The 24,438-nt window shown below is 38.4% G+C and overlaps 1 protein-coding gene across 1 annotated transcript in view; it reads right to left on the reverse strand.

Annotated features, from left to right (window-relative positions):
• SLC6A7 (solute carrier family 6 member 7) overlaps positions 1-24,438 on the reverse strand; it is a 1,098,089-nt gene that overhangs the window by 850,449 nt on the left and 223,202 nt on the right. The window contains exons 2-3 of the mRNA XM_044069564.1: positions 11,223-11,406; positions 4,356-4,487 (exon numbers count right to left, since the gene is read on the reverse strand). Coding sequence (XP_043925499.1) covers positions 4,356-4,487; positions 11,223-11,406 — 316 coding nt within the window. The remainder of the gene's footprint in view (positions 1-4,355; positions 4,488-11,222; positions 11,407-24,438) is intronic.

Here is a 24,438-nt window from a genome sequence, read left to right on the forward strand (position 1 = left end):
CATTATTAAAGTTAGACAGTGTGTCCACACTGCTTGATGTAAAGAGAAAGTTTGTTTCAAAAAAGGGTAGGTGCTGTGTATCATATCTTTCCCTCAGTCTTGTCCTATTTATTTGTTGGGGTGGATTTAGATATCTGGACCTAGTGTTAGTAGGACAGTTTGGTTTTTGAATATACAAGAGTTCTTAGACAGCTGGATCTTTTATAGCATTATACACAAGGCATAGACCACCCCAAGGAGTCTATACATTAGTGAATATAGAGATAGCCTCCAGTCTCTTTGGGGCCTCAAAACCTCATATCAGTATGGAGAGGACTCTTAAGATGTCAGCATTTTATCTGCCTGGTATGAGGCCTTCTTGTTTCTGATCAATAAAGGAATAAAGTTCCCCTTGAGGTTTCTTAACAAGTATACTGGCATATGGCTTCACAGACAGTAATAATTGAACATGATAATAAATAAGGTACCTGACTGCTAATACTTACCAAACTAAATGTCTCTGCAAGATCCTTGGCAATAAGATTATCCATTATATTGTGCATTTCTGAATTTAAACAATCCAGTCCAGAAGCCTTGCCCATAAAAGTATGCATATATATATATATATATATATATATATATATATATATATATATATATGTGTGTGTGTGTGTAGATATATATATATATATATATGTGTGTGTGTGTGTGTTATACAATGAAGTACAGTACTGATCCTATTGGACCAATTTCAGTCTCAGTCCAGAGACTGAACATATCTAATAACATGATGGACTTCCACTACAGAAATTTGGGGACACTAAGACCTCTACCTCCCTGACATTTAACCTGACCAAGCTAAGCATCTATAAAATATAATGTAAAACAGCCTGCCACTTCCACTGCAACAGTAAACTATCACCACATAGCCCCTCTTATTAACTGCAAAATGCCTCACTGATTTTGCTCAAGTTTCTAGTAGTAGACCCATCAGCTCTAGCTCGTAGGTTTATGTATTCCTACTATGCTTATGGCCAAGGAGACCACTGAGAAGCTCAGCCACATGATCTGGTACTGGTGGGAGACCTACAATGTCCCCCATTAAGAAAAGTCTACACATCCCATGTAATATTTTTTTCCAACACCTTTACTGAATTATCATTTGTGACATAGGTAAATTTACATTTATACAAGAGTAATCAAATTGTATTAAATTAACATTAGCAAATATTATACTTCACATATATTACTATATATCATATAGCCTAAGCAACTTTACATAAATTATTCAATTGCTGCCCCTTTTTTAAACAAGAAACATCTTTATTAAACCTTAACTTACGACATAAGCAATCATACATTTATATAAATGAAAACAAACCACACTGACACAATCCTAGTTGCAAGCATTTTACATCACAAACCATGCTGACACACTCCCAATTACAAACATTATACATAATTTATAATCTTCCCAATCATTTTCAGTCAAACATTAAATAGCTCATTTAAGTCCTGCTTTCTTTTAAATCTCATCCCTCCCTGTATGTATTGTTCCCACAATTCCTATTTTTTCCTATGTAGTTTGCTCCTACCTTTTTCTAAAGATTTGAGTTACAGTTGTTTTATCTCTGTTACTATGTTCTCTACTTCTAATATAGTTGGTTTAGATTTTGATTAATATTTTCTAGCTATTGCTTTTCTGGCAGCCACAATAATTAAACACAGCAAGGCCTTACCATGTCTAGGCAATTCCAATTCTGTATCATAGCTCAGAAAAATCATCTCCGCCATCATACCAATCTGCCCACCCAGCATCTCTGCCAGTGCATCTCACAGGGAATGCTTAAAGTCCAACAACCCACCACACTCCCAGAAAATATGTTCCCAAGTACCTCTTTCTTCCCTGTCACACATACCTCTAAGCCTGTTAGCACAAGAAATCTGGACAAAGCCAAAAATAATGGGAGGACAAAGGCCCCAAAATAAGGACAAACTTTAAATATTGCTCTTATAAACTTAAAAAGTTTCTAGAATAAAAGGAGTTGTGTTAATGTGCATTTTCTGAAAGATATGAAGTCTAAAACTCAAAGGTCTGTCAATATTTATTGCCTTCAATACTTAATAATTTTCTCAAAAAACACTGATTATATGAGGAACAGACTAAAAATATGAGGCAAAAATCTGGACATTCTGCTAAAATCTGGACAGTTGAGAGGTATGCCATCACACCTCCAACATTTGCTGTCTACCTAAGGAAGAATCTTCTGGAGTCTACTTACCACACACAAATTGGTTCAGCAATATCCGTATTTATGGGGACATGATAAAACGAAATATTTAGGAGTTTGGATTAAAAATGATTCTGGTGTGGCAGCTAAGGATATGAGGGAAGAGACTAAACAAAAGGTAATACAAAAAACTGAGAAAATGGAAGCCATGTAATAATTTGTGATCGCCAATCCAATCATTCAGACTGTTTTTATAGGCTGCTAGTGAAATAATCTGCTTGATAGCTAAGGACTGGCTATTTTAGAAACACAGAGAATAAGCCAATGATTTACATACCAAGCATTTGTTTTATCCAACCCTTTCTGGAGAATTTAAGTGCCAGAATGGGATTTGATAGCTACCTTCAGACAGCAATCATAAGCATAAACTTGGCTAATTACATTCTCTCAGTATTTATTGTTCTTATGTCAGAGAAATATATACAAAAGAGAGGGGGGCCCAGAACAAAGTCCTGTTGGAAAACACTGATGATATTTTTCTGTTAAAAGTGAATATCTTTTATCTTAATAGTATGGGTTAATGCAGAGCTGGGCAAGTTGTTAATAAATTCAACATGGGGAATTGCGTCAATGGCTTTAGCAAGGTCCAGGTAAGCAGAGTGGATTATATGACCCTTATCCATGGCCTCAGTAACCCATTCAAATAACTCAACCAGTGACTCAAGCACTGTATAGATCTCCAATCTGCTTTTTATAAAGCCAAATTGGTGTGCATCCAGGAATATAAGTCATGTATATTATTGTAATAAGTTCATCTATGATACTACTGAAACTAACAGGCCTGTAATTTCAGAGGTCAGTGCATGTGCCACCTTTATCTAAGGACAGCACAACTGCTTTTCTCTACATCTCGGGGATAACCAGTTGAGAGACTCAGGTTGAAGAGCTGATGGACGTTTTTTTCTAGGTGGGATTTCATGCTTGTCAGCAGCCATCCATGGATACTATCAGGACCTTGGGAAGCAATATTTTTAATTTTGGAAAGCCCTAAGAGGGCTTGGTCCTTATTGATCTGTGGAGGATAAATGAAGGTTACAGAATGTAGAATGGGATGAGTGAAATTGGAAGAGTATTTGATCTGAAAAATGTAAGCAAAGTCCTTGGGTCAGAGACAGAAGTACCATTGGAGATACATTCAGTACAGGTTATTTCAAAGCATATAGCTGAAGGCCTTATGGTTGTCATTTGAATTAGTTGCAGCCCTATATTCATACTTGGCCTTACATTTCCTATTCATAAATGTGAATGAGTCATAAGTTTTAAATCTCTTTTATAATCATGAATTTTGCATCTTTTAGTGATGGTCAGGTGTATTTTCTTTTTAATATGTTTACTGATGAAGTTGTGTTGCCTTCTCCTATGAATTCTGCTTCATTTTGGATGAGATAACTGAGGTATCTGCAAAAATTCAGTATAAGAATAATGCAGAGTTTAAACTAAAATTACCACATCAACAAACTCTATTATAAAAAAGACAGAAATGCAAATCTTTTATCCCAGGTAAAAAGAGCTTTCCTTTGCTACTGTCATTTTTCCCCCCAACATTTCTGTCAAAGAACTCCTGTCAGGATAATGCTGTGCCATTTCACCTTGTTCTTTTCTCTGCCTGTTCACCAGACCCTTATACAATACATTTCCCTATCAGGGCTACCCCGGTCTGGTGCAATTATGTCAGAGTAGAGGATCGAGGATGTGTGGAACATAACTGATGGCTCACAGATGGAGGGGGGGGGCAAAAATGCTATTTTGTTTTCATTTGAGAAAATGTTGACTACAATGTTATGTTGTTTTCATTTGAAAACTATCTTGACTACAATGTTGACTACAACTGTTTTCTTGATGGAAATATAATAACTAGGACAGTTTGGAATGTGATGATATTCTGTATGTTGGAGTACAAAAAGTATAAATATATAGACAGACAGGTAGGTAGGTAGATATACAGGTAGATTTGTGTGTTGGACACATTTCCCCACAACAGATTACAGCTGCAGAAGGGTTACCAATGGACTATGCTTTGAAAACAAACAATTGACATTAATATTAATGGTCACACACTGAAAAACAGAGTAAACTTGTCATCACCTTTGAAAAATGGACTGATCTTCCAAACAGCAAGTGGTCCAAGGCTAGAAAACTGTCCCAGCGAAAGCTCCAGAAAGAAAATAGGAATCCCACAGATGCCAAGCATGATAAAGTATGGAACAAGAAAGGCACCTAAAAAGCAAGAGAACAGTGTTAGAGTACTTTGTACATACGTCTGTAGCCCTCCTAAAACTGCCTTAAGATAGCACTTCAATGACCATGCAACTCATAGCCTACAACTGCAGCTAATTCTGGGAAGTGACACTATCATGCATACCCAGTTTATATATGCAACATACTCATCAGCCCACCTCCATAAGAATAAATTACATCTGCCATTCGGTCACCCAGTGCTGACTTTGGTAGTCTCCTGTCTTTTTGTAAAAATAGACCTTTATTTATTGTAGTTGGTCAAAACACATACAAGTGAAACATGTATATCTCTCCATTTGTCAAGAACCTATATGTTATATTGTACATAATATAATTATTAGCACAGTCCCTTGCACCTCATACCATTTATACTATTACTCACTACTTATTGCAGCTTACCTGTTACTTTGGATGCAGTGTAACCCACCCAGTGGGACAACAAATATAATATGTTAACTCCTAGTCCAATTTATATCCAATGCTGTGACCCAGAAGATTCACAGATTGCACGTCCCAGGCAGCATGCTGCCAGCAGTCTCTCACAGCAACGGACTTTGTGGAGGGTGGCTATGCATTCGCTAATTTAGGATACTTGTTTTCTGATAGCTGTTGTGTTATTAGATACAGGTGACTTTTTTAGTTAGGATGGATTTATGCTTGGTGCATTCACAGATGGAGATGAGAAATAAAGCCTGAATACAGACAGTATCTTGTTTTATTTGAATGTCCAGGATGAGTGATGAAGAAATGAATTCTTATCATCTATTATATCTGATTAAAATCTGACTAAAACAAGATCTTTATTGTTATGGTTCTTCAGAAAGGAAAAAACATTAATCATTGACTATTATTTGGCTTAACCAATATTTTATTTATTATATTTGAGTTATATTTGTTTACTGGGGGTAGTACCCTGGCCAGTATTGACCAATTTCAGGCTCAGCCTGAGTGAAATACAAAGCATTTTACAAACAAAAAATACAGAAATGTAAGCAATAACAGACCAGTTCAGGCTAATTACACAGTAAACAGATGTGCATATACGTTGTAGTGAACAAGCACATCACAATGTAAAATCAAGCAGAGTGTAATGTACAATATATATACATTACTTTCCAAAGTCATACAAAAGACTTCTCACTGGGGTCAAAAGCTCTAAGGTAGAAGGAACATTCCTTCTCCATTTATGGCTTTGACATCCTTCGCTGAAATCTTGCATTTAGGAGTCCAAATCCTGCTATTACAGATAGATGGCCTTTATTTCAATACAGCAGTTTCAGGAAAGGAAAATGCTAATGGCAGGTAATCATGTATCTGTAACAAGTGTAATTATGGGGAAAACTGGGGGAAGCAAATAGGTGCGTATATCCTACCTGAAAGCAGATGCAGACATTTCTATGTTATGGGGCTGGTAAGTGGTGGTGAAAACTTAGCAAAACAAGAAGCGAAGTGATTTCAATATGCACAAACCATAAACAGCGGGACCCCAAATGACTGTGCCAATAATTCAATGCATGCTTCTGTATATTCCTCATCTCTACCTTGAGAAATTAGTACGCATTCTTTCCACACTTCAATCCTGTGGAGATGTCTCCTGCATTTACTCCTGGAACCATGAGTAAGTGGCTTGGAATAATGAATCCCCACACTGCACATTAACCTGCCAGCATACCGCTCAACCTCTTAGAGCAAAAAATCTGGGCAAAGGCATAACTAATGGGGAGCAAAGGCCCAAAAATACAGACAATTTTTAAATACTGCTCTTACAAACTTAGAGAGTTGATAGAATAACAGGTTTTGCATTACCATTAATTTTCTTAAGGGTTTGAAGTCTAAAACTCATGTTGTCTGTCATTATCTACTGACCTCAATGTTCAATAATTTTGCAATGATTTGACAGAGACCACAATGTTTTGAAAAACAAACCAAAATATAAGGCAAAAAATCTGGACATTCTGCAAAAATCTGTACAGTTGGAATGTATGCTTACCAGGCAGGCCGACTGTCATTTCTGACACCATTGTTTTGTATATATAGGAAACAACAAATAACTCAGTCATTGTTTAAACTTGGTAGCTTTGATATAAATGTTTGTACTTTTCTTGTGTTTAATAAAGCTATAGAGATTAGAAGCAAGTGCATCCTTTTAAAAGCACCTTTGATATTTCAATGAAAATAAGAAACATATTTTGTTTTTAGCATAATAATAGTTTGCATGTTGCTTGGATTTTACTGAACCCTTAGACTGTTTTTCTCCCTACAATAGGGTTCTAGTATTGTTTAGGTTCCATTAACCCAGTTGCACTGTATAAAGGGAAAACGCACCCACACTTTTAAGCTTAATCTCTCCCATACTTTGCAGAGGAATTTGTCTTTGCCTGCATGACTTACCACAAAGACCAAATAATCTGTAGTTTACCCCATCAGGTACTTGTAACAATCTTAGACAGGCAGTCAGTCCTCCTAATGGCAGCAACTACTATTAAAAAAGGCAGTGTATTCATACCTCTCAACCTCTTAGCAGAAGAAGACTGGATAAAGCCAAAAATGAATGGGGGGACAATAGCCCAAAAATAGGGAGAATTTTTAAATGTTGCTCTTATAAACTTAGAATGTTGATAGAGTAATGTTTTCCATTGGAATATATTTTTCTGAGGGACATGGTCTGAAACTCAAATATTTGTCATTATTTTAGTGACTTCAGTCTTCTACAATTTGGAAGAAAACTACAAATTTTATGGGGAACAGACTAAAAATATGAGGCAAAAATCTGGACATTCTGCAAAAAGTTGGGCATTTGATAGGAATGAGTATGTTGTAAAACTGTTTTTCACTGCTTTTATTACAGAGAGGAAGAGACACATATCAGTATATCTAAGTGACAGGGTTGCTACCTGTCTCTCTTTCTGCATTACAGTACTGATTTAGACAGTTCTGCTCTGTAGTGTATGGGGCATGGAAAAAGTAAATTGGGTGATGTGTTGCAAGAAAAAAAAATTGACTTTGCTCTAAATGTCACAGGATGCTTGATATTACATTTAAGTCATCTTAATATTGTATAAAGTAATATAAACAACTGATATTTCATATCACAGAGCCTTAGTCTGGGTAAGAAGATAAAATAATTATTTAATTTGATGATGGCATGCTTTGTCCTGTAAAATCCCAAGTTTTAGTATGATTATCCCACTTTGGGCATCTAAAGATTGCAGCCCTAATAGCTGACTATAGATTTTATATAGTGATGAACTTGTAAGCATCATTTTCTATAACTGCAACAGTTTTATAGAAAGTAGGGTTAATTTTGCATGCAGACTACTGATCCGTCATACTCAAGGATTATGGTTTTAATGAAAAATCCAGGGGTAGCAATCCAACAGAAGTGGGAAAATGCAGTGTATGAAGGAGTTTTTACATCCATTAAAAAAATCTCCTAATGCAAATTCAAAATCAGAAAGTTATACTTTTATCCCTCAGCATTCAGGATAACAAAAAAAAAATCTTCCTACTGCTGCAGACACTGGATAGTAGCAAAATTTCTTTGAAGTGTCTTGGATTGCGGTGCTGTCTTTGACACCTCAGGAAGAGTATGGGGGAGAGTCTGTCAATGTTCATGGTACAGGACTACAAAACAATCATTACAAAGTCTGGACTTCATCGTTTTTCTCTAGCTGGAGTTGTACAATTGCTCTGAATGCTTTCTAACAAACTCTAAGAGAGGTGTATATGATGGTTATCCAGGAATAAAATGCAAGCATTACTACAACTTTGTAAGTTGACCATAACTCTCACTGTCAACATTGTATCTCGATGGCACAAGAAAATAACATAACTTCCTGTGTCTAGGATGACTAATATAAAGTGAACTTGAAATGGATTCTGGGAAGGTGAAAAGAAAAAGACCACATTAATATGTAATGCCCCATATCAGAAAGTAGCACCGAGAGTTATTTTAATGCCTTACAATAACTCAAAAAACAAAGAGACAGTGAAAAAAAAAACCTCAGTAGGTAACATTTTGCTCCAAACATGGAGGAATGATAAGCTGAATAAGTACACATGATGGCAGTAAGGGAGGGAGCATCAGATGAGACAGAAGCATAGCTGGCTCAACCAGTACCCTGTGCCAATTCCACAAACTAACTCACCAACCCCTCAATTCAACAAGTGAAGAGCAGAAAAAAAAAAAGATTTCTGCAAAACTTGCATGTTACCACTTGGCTGGATTCCAGACGATAGTACCCATCTGCTCCCCTCTCCTCCAGCTCTTCAAGTGAAGATAAAAAAAAAAAATTCATTCCTTCTACTGGCACAACAACCAGGTAGCCAGATATACGACTAAACAACACGACCACCCTCCCTTCCTCCTGCCCCAGCTATTTGTGTCCAGTTTCTACACCCTGCTCTTGACCCTCATTTCTCACATTTTGGGTTTAAAAATAAAGAGGAAAAAATGTAATATTTTGTTTTCCTTTTCAACTGTAGCAAATTGCTTGCTACAAATGTAACAAACAGTTGCTACAGTTTATACCCTGTATGGAGTACTACAGCACTCAGGTTTTAGTTTTAAAAAAATAATTAACAAATCTTTTCTCTTGACTTTTAAACTGTAGTAAACTACTTGCTGTGTTGTTGTTTGTCTTTCGGCTTTTCCCGGTTAGGGGTCGCCACAGCAGAACTCCAGTCTACTAATGATTGGCAGTTGTTTTTTATGGTGTCAAGTTGCCAGCCCGATGCCCAACCTTCAATGAAGGCACACCCATTCAACGCATGTCTTTTGAACGCCCACGGGGAGGACATGCAGACTCCACACAGAAGGCACTCCCAACCCAAGCCGAGAATCAAACGGGAGAACCTCTTGCTGTGAAGCAACAATGCTACTGCTGCACCACTGCGGAAGTAGTAAACTACTTGCTATAAATGTAGTAAACAGTTGCTACAGTTTATTTCCTGCCTGTACAGAGCCCTACAGTGCTTAGGTATTTGTTCAAAAAAAAAATATTTTCTCAACTTATAAACTGTAGCAAACTGCTTGCTACAAATGTGGCAATCTCCTCTATATCAGCATATTGAATGCTGAAAATGCCGAATGCAATTTAATCGAACTGAAATGTTCGAAATCTCAAAAGAGCGAATGGACAGAACATCGAATTCTTTCCAAGGGAAACAAAGTAATGATGGGCATCAAGAGCACACTGAACTCCATTCATGCATGAGCTACAGACACTAGCAGCAGTAATACATAGGGGCTAGCATAGCTCAGGAATTAAAAAGATGCAGGTGAATGCAGAAAATTGGTAGCTAAAGTTAGAGAGAGAGAAAATCGGTTCATTTTTTTTTAATAACAGCAACAATCTGGGTAATATGCATTTACTTGGGGAAGCTCAGCTAAAACAAATTAGTGGGAAAACACTTGGAAATTATAGCCTTAGCTAAGCTACAACATCAGGAAAAATATGAAAAGGCTGCAACCCATACCTATGAACTATCCCTGATTTTGCAAAATGTCCCTGATTTTCCTAATATTTTTGCCCTGTCTCTCATAAATGTTTGATTTTTTTTTTAAATCACTGAGTAATAAAATCAGTCAGTAATACAGCATATTATATTTCCATTCTTCTTGTTGTTATTATGTTCATGCAGCTCTTGTTTTGGTTATTAAGAGTATTTATTTTAAAATTTCACTGATTTTTGTCTTTATCTTCCCATTATTTGGGGGTTTGTCTCACCCTGAATTTTGAGCAAGAAAGTTAATCTAGTAAGAAGCTGTGCCACATCTAGGCTGAAGAAACAGGGAGGTAATTTATTCACTCTTTCAGATACTAGTAAAGCTCTGTATGTATAAAGACTGGCATGCACTCTTTGCTCTTATTAGGTGAGGTATGGCAGAGCTGGGTCATGATTTCGCTGCACAATTGTCTGCAGAGATCCAGAGAGGGAGCAGAGCAAAGGCAAGGGATAGGGGAGAGAAGTGGAATTCTAAAATGCACACAGAAGTCTCTAATATTAATTTACATATGTGGATGCACCTCTTTGTAAAAATGGTTGCAGATAGAATGTGCTGGTAGAGTGAATGTTGAAGAGCAACTAACTGATACTCTTCCAGGATGGCATAAGATAGCAGGGAAAGGAGCCTGCAGAACTCTGTGGTGTAGATAACATCATTTTGGGACTGGCTTTGTGTGAGAGCAATATTCTTCTGTGATAGTAATATTTTAGCCTTTTGTTAACATGCAGGATGGTGAAGCAGCAAGGAATGTCACTCTGGCTAAAAGACTGTGATAGCTAATTAAGGAGATAAAACAAAACTGTTTTCTTCTGTGCACATCTGTGTGTGTGTGTGTGTGTGTGTGTGTGTGTGTGTGTGTGTGTGTGTGTGTGTGTGTGTGTGTGTGTGTGTGTGTGTGTGTGCGTGTGTGCGTGTGTGTAATGATACCCACTGTACACAGACATTCGGCTTTTCTGTGTCATTTCGAGGAAAATCATGATATTCAGTATGTGACCATAGTTGACCCTAGATGTTCAAAATTAGATTACTTCAAATAGATGTCAGAAGTCAGATGTGTGTAAAGTCTAAAAGCTATATACATGATATAACCTCTTAGATTTCTAGTTATTTCTTCAATATGTACTTGTTTACAAAACATGATCCAGAAAAATAGAATGACTTCATTATGAAATTCAGAAATACATTTCCCAATTCTGTGCATTTACCTCCTCCATTTGTGTAGGCCCTGTATGGGAACCTCCAGACATTTCCAAGTCCTACACAGTAACCAATGCACGAAAGTAAAAAGTCTAGCTTTCCTGTCCAGTTGCCTCGATCCACTGGATATTCCAACTCAAAACCTTCGTCTATTTGGTCACTGGGACTCAGCAGCAAGACAGGAGTTGTAGACTGAAATGGAAAAAAAGAAAATGTGCTACACTTTATGCCGTCTAAAGAAAATTGTCACACAGCTGGTATGAGAAAGTCTTTCACTTAACATACACTTATAGATTAGGAACAATGACATCATGCTAGGCAAGCTAAATATATTCCAAACCTTGTTGTTTTAAGGTTCAAAAATTGACTAAAATAACTAAATAAAGTTAAGGCAAAGGTGTTTCAATGAAACATTAAACTATTAATTAAATTGTGATGCAGATAATAAACAAGTGAAGTACAGAGGGATTCTTGTGTACACCCAGGACCCAAGACAGGTGATACAAATTTGCATTTCTGGGAAGAATTTCCTATTCAGTCTTGTCATGCACTGCTTCAATTCTCACACCATTGCAGGACAATGGCCTGTCCCCAGCTTACCGTGAAATACATGTTTAACCTCATTTTACCTCCTGCCATCTCTTCCTTTGGCATACAACTTCATTTCCCTTGCTGACATTCGTACCTCCCCTCTACAAGTTCTGATTTTCCCTTCTGAGCAGCTTCCATTTAATTGTATCCATATGGCTTTTCCTAATGTCTTAAGTCCAAGCATGTGTTACTTTGTAGTATATATTATACCTTGGCCCACTTTTTGAATACAAATTTATTTTAGTATTTCAGGAATGCTTCATATGGCAGTCAGTCTGTCTCATCCCTACTATTTTTTTAGCCTTTTATTACTTTACATATAGTCCCTATCCCTTTTCCAGTCTTCTCACATTTGCATATAAATATATTATTTTTTACATCAGTCTTTGCTTAACGTTCAGCTCCTTTAAGTGTACTTTCATTTCTGTTTGCAGAGCTTAGCTTTGCATTAATGCTTTATATGCTGTGCTCTTCAGATTTGGTTTTATCTCGATCCAATCAGCCATCTGACTTCTATGATAAACTCTGTATAGTCATGTTATCAGATAGTCTACTATCTCATAATCATTGTATTTTGTGCATATCTGGGTTGTGGCTCTTATCACAACACAGATGTTCATGAGGAAGCTGTATGTACTTAAAATAAAATGTTGTTTAACTTGTACTCCCTTAAGAAACTGCATAGACCTGTAGTGGGCCTACACTACTATTTAGTAAGAGTCATAAGCTTCGTAAGTGCAGAGCATATCTCTCGTAACTGCTTTTGTGTGATAGTTAGCAATACCACACCCCTTTGGTAACATAATGGATGGTGAAATAGTAAGACATGTGTCAGGTAGCAAAGCAGATTAAATCTCTGACTTGTTAATGAGCTGCTTCCTGTCTCAAGGGTGCAGGGTTTGAATCTTCTCACCTTTATTTACTTAGTGTGTGCCCTTGAGCAAGTCCCTTAATCAGACTGTGCTCTTTAGCAATCTTGAATTTGGGCTAGGCTTCTTCATGATCTCTTGGACTGCATTCCTAGCAACTAACATCTATAAAGAATGGTAAGAGGTGACCTGTGTCTAGTATACAACAAATCCTCGAACCCAGTGTTTATGGATTTACTGCACATCAGCAGGACAAATGATGTTGGAAATACTCTGTCTATGGATCTAAACCTCTTCAAAATCACTAGAACATTCTGAAGGGACAGATATATCTCACAGAGGATGCCTGCTATGGAACATACTCCCCAGGACTGCCCCTTGCACTATTAATTGCCAGTGGCAGCTCCTAAATGTTTTATCCCATGCATGGATCGTCTCGTATTATCTATGGTATGATGCCAGTTGTTTACATTAGGAGTAATATATAATTTTCAACCATGGAATGGGTAAGGCCAGTCTCTAAACAAATGGGATAAGTTAATTTCAGTACAAAAAGGGAAATTATCTAAGCTTAAAATAGCTCTCAAGGACAGCTAGCCGTTTTCTTACCTATGTACCTAAAACATTACTTGATTAATATGCACTGTGAAACTAACAGATTCAATCATTATATAGACTAGAAATGTTTGAAATATTCATGCTGAATCACTGGATTTCCTAATCCCTTTCTTCTAAGCATCTTAACTTGTGCTGTTTGCATCAGAAATATGACTTCTGAGAAGATAATTTTGAAATAAACTAAGGTTTTAGCTTTTACTTGTATACTGAGAGTCTAGATCAGTCTCATAAGTACAAGATAGTTGCATGTAGTTTACAATTATAATTTCTTTAAAAAGGCTTGAGATGCATAAGAATGCCACTTCGAGTTTCCAAGTGCAGTTTTCTAAAGTCAAGCCTGTTGCCCCACTTCTGTTTATAATACATATGGCTGGTATAGTAAAGCTAGTATTAAAATGCAGGCATTATTAGAATTATAAAAGATGCCTACAGACAGATAGAATCATGCACTGGAGTTCTGTTACAGACAGATAGAACCATGCACTGGAGTTTTGTTACAGACAGATAGAACCATGCACTGGAGTTCTGTTACAGACAGATAGAACCATGCACTGGAGTTCTGTGCATGTGTCTGCATATTACTCCTTCATTCACTGTCCATCTGCAGTTTCCAGCATAATGCCATGAAGGAAGCAAGGAGTTTGCAGAACACATGCACAGCAGAGTAATTATGGTAACTTACAGCAAGAAAAACTGGCAACACTGGAACACCACCAAATAATGGCAGAAAACCAAAGTCCACTGATGATGTAATCATGTACTACAATGTATAGAAGAATGTAATGTCCAATGGTAGTCATATAGCTTCCGAGAGGAAGATTCTGGTTAGCAGCTCACATCAGTAAAACCAATAAAGCTATTTTCATACAAAATAAACTCATGAAATACCATGAGAAAATTTACTTTTACTGCCTTCTTTCCTGCATTTAAATATGATAAAAGGCAAGACTGCAAAGTAGCTGCATTCAAAAAGGCTTTCTAAGTTTAAGTTGTGATGGACATCTAGTTATTTATTCAGAGCACAGATGTGTAGTAGGCAAATTATGAGGGTGATATATTTCCTGATGCAGCCAGAAGGAGCACAAAGGATTCCTGGTCTAGTGTAATTAACCAATTAAAAAAACAAACAAATAAAGTAATAAAAATACTGCACACTGAAATGATAGCATGTGTGCCAGCAGAAAGCTGAGTGTCAGGACTGTAGGCATTAATCACATTTGTATGCTGACAGCATTCTAGAATTGTATCATCTGCAAATTCCACTGTCAGGATCAGATTGATCCAGCATATAAAGTAACCAGCCTATAGTGTCCACACAGTATGTTCAGAACAGATTCAATATAGAAAAAAACAGAAGTGTGTTTACAAAGAGTAACAGTGTTTTGGATAATACATTTAATTAATTCCAGAACAGTATGATCTATTTAAATTACAGATGGATTGATATTTATCATTTCTATGGTTCTGAGACTTAGCTGACAGCTACGTGATTCTGAAACATTGTACATCTATCAGCAGAAGGTCTGTGGATATAGTGCAGCAGCACTGGAGAGAGAATAGTTATTTTAACTGCGGTAACAAGGTATGTAGCAGGGTGGCATTATGTGCCCTACATTTTTATAGTGCAATTTCCCTTGAGGAAGAATTACCCCTAGTGGTAGGTCACACAGCAGGATGGAACCTCATACACTACATTACTAGAGTGAAACTGCATGCAGCAAATGTTAACTACAGTAATGAGGAGCACACTTGGGCAGTATAGTGTGCCCACATTACTACAGCACAGTATTTCTATAGGTTAGCTACAGCAGAACAGCACAACAAGTATCACCCCATGCTCCCTGCCTCACTGTAGTGTTACCCCATGCTCCCTATCTCACTGTAGTATCACCCCATACTCCCTATCTCACTGTAGTATCACCCCATGCTCTCTATCTCACTGTAGTATCACCTCATGCTCCCTATATCACTGTAGTATCACCTACCTACCTACTGTTACTGTGGTGGTGGTGCTGCGGTAGCGTTGTCGCCTCACAGTTAGACATTGCACATTTGATTCTCAGAGTGTCTTGTGTGTGTCAACAAGCCAGCACGTAAAAATCTACTGCCAATCATTAGTGGACCGGAGTTCTGCTGTGGCGACCCCTAACCGGGAAAAGCCGAAAGACAGTTATCACCTTACCTACTACATACTAACTACAGAAATAAGGCGCACAGTAGATTGGCATTATGTTCATTATTAAAGTACAGCAATGTTCTGGTGTTAACTACAGTAATATGGACAAAGAAAGTTGTCACTGAGTTCCCAAATTATTATAAGGTAACAGTGATCAGGAAGGTTATGTGCATTAGTGGAGCACACAGCTAGATATCACTGAATACCTTACAGTGTTGAAATGTAGCAGTTGTCAGACAGTTTAACTGCAGCAATAGGACACCACAGGTTGGTGCTGTACAAAAGTGGTCAGAGAGTTTAACTACAGCAGTGGAACACAGCAGGTTTGCACCCAGTAACCTACATTATTATGGTACAGCACTGGTGGGAGGTTTTAACAACAGCAGTGGTACACACAGAAGGTTGGCACTGTCCACCCAATATTATTATGTTACAGCTCCAATTAGGGATTTAACTACAACAGTGGAACTGCCAGTAGGTTGACATTGTATATAGTGTATATTTATGATAAAACAGTGGTCATGGGTTTATACTGGAGAACTGATCAGGTTAACATTTTGTACCCTACATTGCTATAGTACAGCAGGGTTGACAAAGATTTGACTGTGACAGTGGGGCATCAACAGGATTGCTCTCTGCACCCCACAGTATTTTTATAATACAGCAGTGGCAGGAGGTTTAACTACATTAATGGTCACACAGCATGTTGGCACTGTGTACCTTATGTTATCAAAGTACAGAAATTATCTGGGAGGTAAACTATAACATTGGGGCACATAGCAGGGTGGCTCTGTGAACCCTACATTATCATGTTGAAGCAGGGGTTGAGATTTTACTGCAGTACTTTGACACAAAACAGGTTAGCACTGTACACCCTGCATTTATATAGTACAACAGTGGCTGCGGGTTTAAGTATTACAGAGATTCATAATTACGAAGGTAAGTATTAAGCAAGCTGTCCTTGTGGATTGTTAAGCCTAGCCAATTTTGCTCAGAGGTGAGAATCAAACCCTGTACCTTATGTCTGTTAGTTAAACACCTTCATCATTATTCCAAGCAATAGCCACCAGAAGATTGCTAATAGGTATGTGCTAGGCATGAAATCCATGAGACCATTAAGGAGCCTAGCTCATATTCCCAGTTTCCCCAAAGCGTTAGTTAAGTGATTTTCTCAAGGTCACACAATAGGCAAAAGAAGTGTATTACTAGATTTTATGGATGTTATAAGTACACTATGTTTACAGTAGGTTTGCACTGTGTACCCTACATTTTTATTGTCCAACAGTGATCCTAGGGTTAATTACAATTCTAAGGCACACTGCAAGCTAACACCATCAACATCATCATCATCAGTAACCCCCTTTATCTAATTACCTACTGTGTGACCTTCTGCAAGTCCCTTAATCAGGCATTGCTTTGGAGCAATCTTGAATTTGGGCTAGGATTTTCACTACATGAGGTCGAGGTGTCATGTCAACTGTTGCCATCTCTCTCAATTCAATGACATTCTCCTATCTTCTTTGACAATCATGTCTGACTGTCGCCAGTCTTTTCTCACACAATCTATCTATCACTTTGATGGTTGCCGTCATTTCCTTTTGTCTTCTTCCTGTCTGACCCTGATCATCTTCAACGGAGTATCTTCTGCTTTTCTGTACGTGCCCAAACCACCATAATCTGCTTTCTTTGACTTTCTCTGAGATTGGAGATACTTTTTACTTCTGATGTCCTCATTTCTTTGTCTATCCAATAGTCTGCATCCTACTGCCCATCACAGGCAGTTCAACTCCATCACCTCTAGATTCCTTAACTGCCCTGTTTTTACTGCCAGGTTTCTGCATCATACAGTAGTACAGATTGCACCACTGTTTTGTACACCTTACTTTTCAGCTTCTTTTGCATTCTTCTGTCATATACTACCCAGCCACACTGTGTCAGTTGGCTGCAACCCCTCTGATTCTAGCTTTGACCATCCACCCCCAGATAATTGACACCATTAATCTGTTCCACTATTTTCCCTTCTATGTCAATTCTCAGCTTCTTCCAATTTCCCCCATTTTCTGCCATTGCAACTGTCTTATCTGTACTCAGTTTCATCCCATGTGCCTTCACTTTTGAATTCCACTCCCCTATCACTTGCTGATGTTCTTGCTCACAGTCTGCCTGTGATGCCGCATCATCTGCTTACAGCAACTTTGTTGATCTGTCCTCTGCAATATGTCTGAAAAATGTAGTCCATCACCAGTATGAACAGCAGTGGGCTCAGAGATGAATGCTGATGCACACTCACTCCCACTGGGAACCTCCCTGTGATTCTCAACACTGTTCGTACTTGAGTCACTGGGTCCTCATATATAGCCTGAACTAATATTTCTAGGGCTTTGAACCAACTCAGTACTGCCCAAATCAACTTTCTTGGGACCCTCTCATAGGAATGCCCTATTGACCCTTTTCTCATCTCTTGGTTCTTCAAATCTATCTGTCTCACTGTAAACATCAAGCCAGTTGTGCTGCATTCTGATCTGAATCTGAACTGCTCATCTCCCATCTTACTTTCTGCTACTCTGCATATTCATTTATAAATCACTCTGTCCAGAAGTTTCATGCAGTATGACAGGAGTGTGATACCTCTATACCGCCCACAAATGTGGATATCCCCTTTACTGTTTTACAGTGGCACTAGTATGGTTGTTCTCTGGTCATCTGGAATATGCCTTTCTCTCCATAATGATATGAATACCCTCAGGAGCCATTTCTAAACTATGTCACCCAATACCCTGATCATATCTGCTGTGACATCATCTGAGTCTGCTGCTTTCCCTGACTTCATTTTCCTTAGTGCTATTTTTACTTCTTTTAGGGTGGACTTCTCTTCATTTTTCATTGTAGGCTGTGTCTAGGGAACTATATAGCTTTTGTGGGGTTTTCTTCATTCAGAAGCCACTTGAAGTACTCCTTCCATCTGTCTTTGATGTCCTGAGGACTGGTGATTGGGTTGTTGCTGACATCTCTTATGAAAGGTGTCTGAATATTTTTTTTATCTTTTTGTCTTTGCCTAGCAACTTGGTCAAGTGTCTTTGTGTCATCTACTGAATCACTTTTCAGAAGCTGGTAGAATGCCTCCAGTTCCTTCTTTTTTGCTATTGAAACTCTCCTCTTAGCCTGTTTGTTAGCCAGTCAGTATTCCTTCTTAGCCTGGTCCATCTTTTCTATCACTCATTTTTCCTGCACTCCTTTCTTTTGATGACTTCCTGGACTTCTGCATTCCACCACCAGCTTTCATTATGTACCTTGCTTGGTGTCATATGTGTTCTGTAGTCCTTACATGTGCTGTTTTGAGGTGCTGCCATTGTTCTTCGCCTCCACGTATTTTCTCTTCTTCCTGAAATGCTAGAGCTCTGAGTATTTCCTTGAACTTTTGTTCTTTTTCTGCAGTCAGCTTCAGGTCTTTGGCCTTGTATCTATTAACCTTTCTCTGACCACTGTCTATAGCTGATTGTGGCAACCAGTGATTTATGCTGTGAGCTGAATGTTTCATTGTGGATGACTGCAATCACTGATTCTACCCAAATGTCCTTTCCATACCAGGAGAAAGTCAATACGCTGAGTTACATGTTGACCACTCTTGTATGTGATTGTGTGACTTGTCTGTCTTGCTGAACCATGTGTTAGCCATAATCAAGCCATTTGCCAGACATAGATCTAGAATGGCATCTCCTCTTTTATTCCTGTTGCCTCACCCATTTGGACCCAGGCAGTGCTCACATCCTCTTCTTTGTGCCCTGATATGTGCATTCAAGTCACACATTATCAACATCAATTCTGGTTGTCCTGCTTTATCTAGCAGGTCCTGCAGCTGCTGCCTAAATGTATTCTTTTCCTCACTATCACAGCTCTGGGGCATAGGCTGAGATTATGAACCGTGCCCTGCCCTGTTCTTAAACTGGAATCTGGCTGGCATGAGTCTGTCACTAATTCTGATGATATCCTTTACTGTCTTCTGATGCCTCCCCCTCACTTCAATTCCCACTCATTTTCTAATCTGCCTTCCCCCTGCGTAGTAGACTCTGGATCCTAAGCCAAGCATCTTTGCTGCATTGCCCTTCCATTTTGTCTCTTGGATATACAAGATGCCCAGCCTCCATCTTACCATCATGTCATCAGCTTCTAAGCTGCATCCTGTCAGTGAATCTACAATGGGTGTGTCAATCCTTAGTTCATGTTTGGCAGGTTGATTGGTTTTACATCCAGCTTTCACTCAATAAAGCTATTCCAAGTAACCCATGGTTGCCAACTGAACTCTGGCCAGCCAGTAGGTTCATGGGTTCATAGGTGTTTACTAGGCTAATGACCAAAAGGGTCTTTTTAGGCCTATCCATCCATCCAAAATCTCTGACAAGTTTTGATAGCTTATTGACACTGGGATGCTGGGCTTTATGGTGGTCATGCACACTGGCAAATAGGAGCACATACTCCACTCCCACAGTTAGCATGGATCCCTGGCATAGTTAGAAGTAGACCAGGTTCTCAACCCACTTATAGGTTCATAGGTTCATAGGTGTGTACTAGGCTAATGGCCCTGGAGCCTTTCAAGCCTAGTCCATAGAAGTGCCCTGGCATCATGGCACTCAACATTAGTTACCCGTGCCTCTATTAAGTAGAGCCACTGCAGTGATCACTGGGGTGAACTCTTATCACAGGCAAATACCACTGCTCATTTTTGGAAACATTAGTCAAAATGACTGAATCACATACAGCCAATTTTTATTCTATACAGTGACTATCCCTGCCATGGCACACAGTTTGCGATCTGTGTTTTCCTATCTAGAGGATACTTCACATCACAGTTGATGGCCAAAGTGGATGGTCTTTACAACTCTATCTCCTATAGGGCACCATCTAGAGTTTGTGCTGCTGCCCAGACCACCATTCTTTGGTGGAATCACTCAGCATGTTTTTGGGAGGTGGAAGATACCCCACAAAGACACAGGGAGAACATGCAAATTCCATTCAGGCATTGGCCAGCGGTCAGGATTAAACTAGGTATCTTGTTGGTGGAAGATGAAGACCTTAACCATTATGCTATCTGCAGTAGTGCTGGAGTGGGGGAAGTTTTAGTATTAAGGTACATCACAAGATGCCACTCAGTGTCCTACATTATTACAAAGCATCTATGGTTTGAAATTAACTATACTACTAAGACACACAGCATGTGTGGCAACCAGCCATTTATGCTGTGAGCTGACTTGGATGACTTTGCAATCAGTGATTCTACTCCAATGTACTTTCCTTACTATGAGAAAGTCTATCTGAATTGTATGTTAGCCACTCTTGCATGTAATCCTGTGACTGACATGTCACCATGTGATTGATCTGTTAAATAATGCAACAGTGATTTGGGAGATTACCTAATCTATTAGGGAGCACAAAAGTATAGTATTGTACATCCTATATTATTGTAGTGGATTGACTAGAGTAACTGGTTACACAACAGTTCATCACTCTGTGCTTTATACTAATACATGCAGATACATTCATTACAGCAGCAGGGTACCAAACCTGTTGAAACTGTGCTCCATGTATTACTCTAGTGCAACATAGTCTGGCACTGTAACACAATAATGTGGAACACACCAGTACAGCACTGTGCCCCCAGAGCACTGTGGTGCTTTAGTCACCAGAAAGGCAATCTCTACAGTGATGATGATGGTGATTTGTTTTCCCAAAGTTATATTGTGCATGAGACTTCCATAAGATAATCTAGCATTGTGGCAGTGGACACATCACAAAAGCATTGTGTGTCCTGCCATTACATTGTGTTTGATAACACAGGACACAGTGCACCATTACCTTCAGTCAGCATCCTGAACATAGCAGGAGTGTGTGTGTGTGTGTGGGGGGGGGGGGTGGTCACCTTTACATTGTGCACAAGGGCACACAGGGAGCAATGAGAACTTGTATCCAAGTAGCAAAGTACAACAGCACTCCTTATATCATGCATGACATACTAATGGGAGAGCATAGTATTATAACTGGGACAAGCAGCACTGCAGCTCTTTGCTCCCTATGGAGTACATATGGTATGTTGCAAAACAAGATGTGGTACACAGTGTGGCTCATTGGGACTATGTCATTACACTGGAATTTTAGTAGACTTCAGAAAACACATATTACTTATTCACAGTGTGGTATAATTCTTTCTGAAGCACATGACATGTTCATCACATTTTACAGCTGTTTATCCCACCACAGTGCACATATCTTCAAAGTGCACATTTAATGTTTCAAAATACCCTTAAATTAATTATTAAGATTCTTTGATTAAAATATTACTCCAAGAAGCAAAGGTGTATTGTTTCACAGACAAGGCCCATGGTATTTTAAGGTATCTATAGTTTTGCAGCCTTAAACTAATTCATTAACAGTACAGTAGATGACTGAATGAAATAATAGCAAGAAAGTAATTCCTATTAATTTGACCATACATGCTGTACTTTGTAGAGTGATGAAGACAGCCATAGTTAATGAGCATTTTCTTAAGTTTTCAAGTTAAAGTCAAATAGCTTGATATAAATTTAAATAAGATTTGATTACTGACTGTAACTTACTTCTCTCAATTGCAAATAAGGAGTTGTGAGACCATGAGTTTCAGTTGTCCAATCACATGGTACACCATTTCACAATCAGTGGTGGTAACAGGGGGAAATCTGCTTGTAATTCCATTAAGACTGGAAACTATTTTGTTGAATAGGTTGCCAGTGGTGCAATCAAAAGGGAAGGTGAAGACAAAGACTGCCATAGGAAAGAGAGGACTGAACTCCCAACAAGGAAAAAATGGAGCAATTTTTGAAATGTGCACACATCATCAAAGTTAACACAGGAGGGAACTGCTCTTTCAGGTGGTTATCAATGCAATTGAAGTTCATAGACAGAACACAAAAGAGTCAGTGATTATTTTGAGTAAGCAAATAAACTTATTGTGGTATATATGGAAAGTCTAGCTGGTGGCTTATGTTGAAAGTAGTTGGTTCAGTTGAGAGCTCTGTGGTAGAGCCTCTGAAACAATAGGAGAGATGAGAGGGCAACAATTTTTCTGCACCCTGAAATTTAAAATGTGATTGGACTGTCTTTGCTCAGATTGCTGGTGATTACTCCAGTGCTAGTAAAAGTGTGATGACAATGTGAGAACATTGATTTGGTATATAATTCAATAATGCCTTTCCAGGTTTGGACGTACAATTGAATTGGTGTTTTGTGTCAGTGAATAGCTTGTTCCTTCTGACATGAAAGACATGCCAACTACTAAAAGACAGTTTGTCTTTTTGCCTCAGCAATCATCAAGTAGTGGGTTTACTTGGATGCCCTAGTCACAGAAACTGATCAGGTGAGACTCATGACCTTTCCTCTCCAATTAAAAACTGGAGAAGCAGCTCATAGAGTTTGCTTGTATCTACACTTTTTCAGAAATAAAAAAATGTAAAAAGAGATGAACGTGCTAAAGGACAGGCTCTCATTTTCCTTCAGAGAGGCAGTTAGTAATATAAGTGAGACTATAACAATGGTTGATGAAGAAGAAAAAAGGAAAAAATCAAAAAGAAGGAGAAAGAAGGAAAAATAAAGCTGTAATAAAAGAAACTAAATGAAAATTAAGTCAAGCATAGCAGGGAAACATGGCATGGATATAAGTGAAGAGCTAGGAAATTCACAGCAACTGATGTGAGGACAAATTATTCTGAAATGACCTATATTTTAGTTTTCTAGCCATGAAATACCCAGTCCTATTTGATGATCCATTTCTTTACAAAATCAGTGGCTCTGCAAATGCTCACAGCAGGGACCTAAATATACACCAACAAATAAACAAGACTTACTGGAATGATGGGTTTTTAGGTCAATGTATTCCCACTCTATGGAATAAGTAAACACTACAGGTGAAAATAAAATACTACTTTGGCTACCTTTAAGGCTCATAGGTTCATAGGCATATAGGAAGTTACTAGGCTATTGGCCCTAAGGCCTTTATTAGCCTAGTCATGTTATACCCTTGTTCCCTTATTGACCAAGTTGTATGGTCTATATTTGCAGCTGGAGTCTATGATCAGCACTGACTGCTCTTATCCAAGAGGGACATAGGTGACACCCAAAGGGTAAATTTACTGTCTCCTATCTAGTTGTCTAAGTTACGCTTAAATAGGGTCATTGAGAAGCTCTGTTATACATGAATTGGAGTTGTTCAGGAGGAGTGGCAATCTCTGGGAGACATATCTGTCTCTCTAGCGTATTCTGTTAATATCACAGGCTAGGTTAAGATCCCTAGAGTGAATGAATCTTGTCCCATTTGACTTGTGGATGTTCAGCATTCCCATTAGGGCAGGGTCCGAGACTGCTCTATAGGCCAGGCACAAGTCACCTCTCAGCAGCCTATAAAACCTGAATGATGAGTGGATGGGCAGATACGTTTTCACCTTTTTGAGACTGTTACTAATTTTGCACTAAGAAATGTGTTAGCAAATATTGATTATAAAGAGTATGAATGTTAGAAACAAGACAGAAAGGAATGTGAAGTTGAATACAAAGAATTTCATTATTTATATCTAGAGGTAATGATATGCCTATAGGTTCTATAACCTGATGATTGAGAAATATCACTGTATTTGTTTAATTGATCATACCAGATCTCCTCTCCTTTCCATATACCTCACTGCAGTGATCCTACCTTCGATCAAAAACTCTCCTTTCATGCTCATATTAAAGTGTTAACAAAGTACTAGCCTAGCTTGAAGTATATTATATAATAATTCACTTGCTCTCTACTGAAGTGAGGCAAGCTACAGCAATTAATGTGTTTCTCCCCATACTGAAATGTTGTCTTCTTGTTATAGTCTTCATCAGCCAAACAAAAATGTCACTCTCATACAATCTGCTAAGAGCCCAAATTTTCAGATTCATCAATGTAGCCAACAGCAAAGA

This window comes from Protopterus annectens, chromosome 4.part0 (assembly GCF_019279795.1).
Source record: "Protopterus annectens isolate FY-2018-M chromosome 4.part0, PAN1.0, whole genome shotgun sequence".
NCBI lineage: Eukaryota > Metazoa > Chordata > Ceratodontiformes > Protopteridae > Protopterus > Protopterus annectens.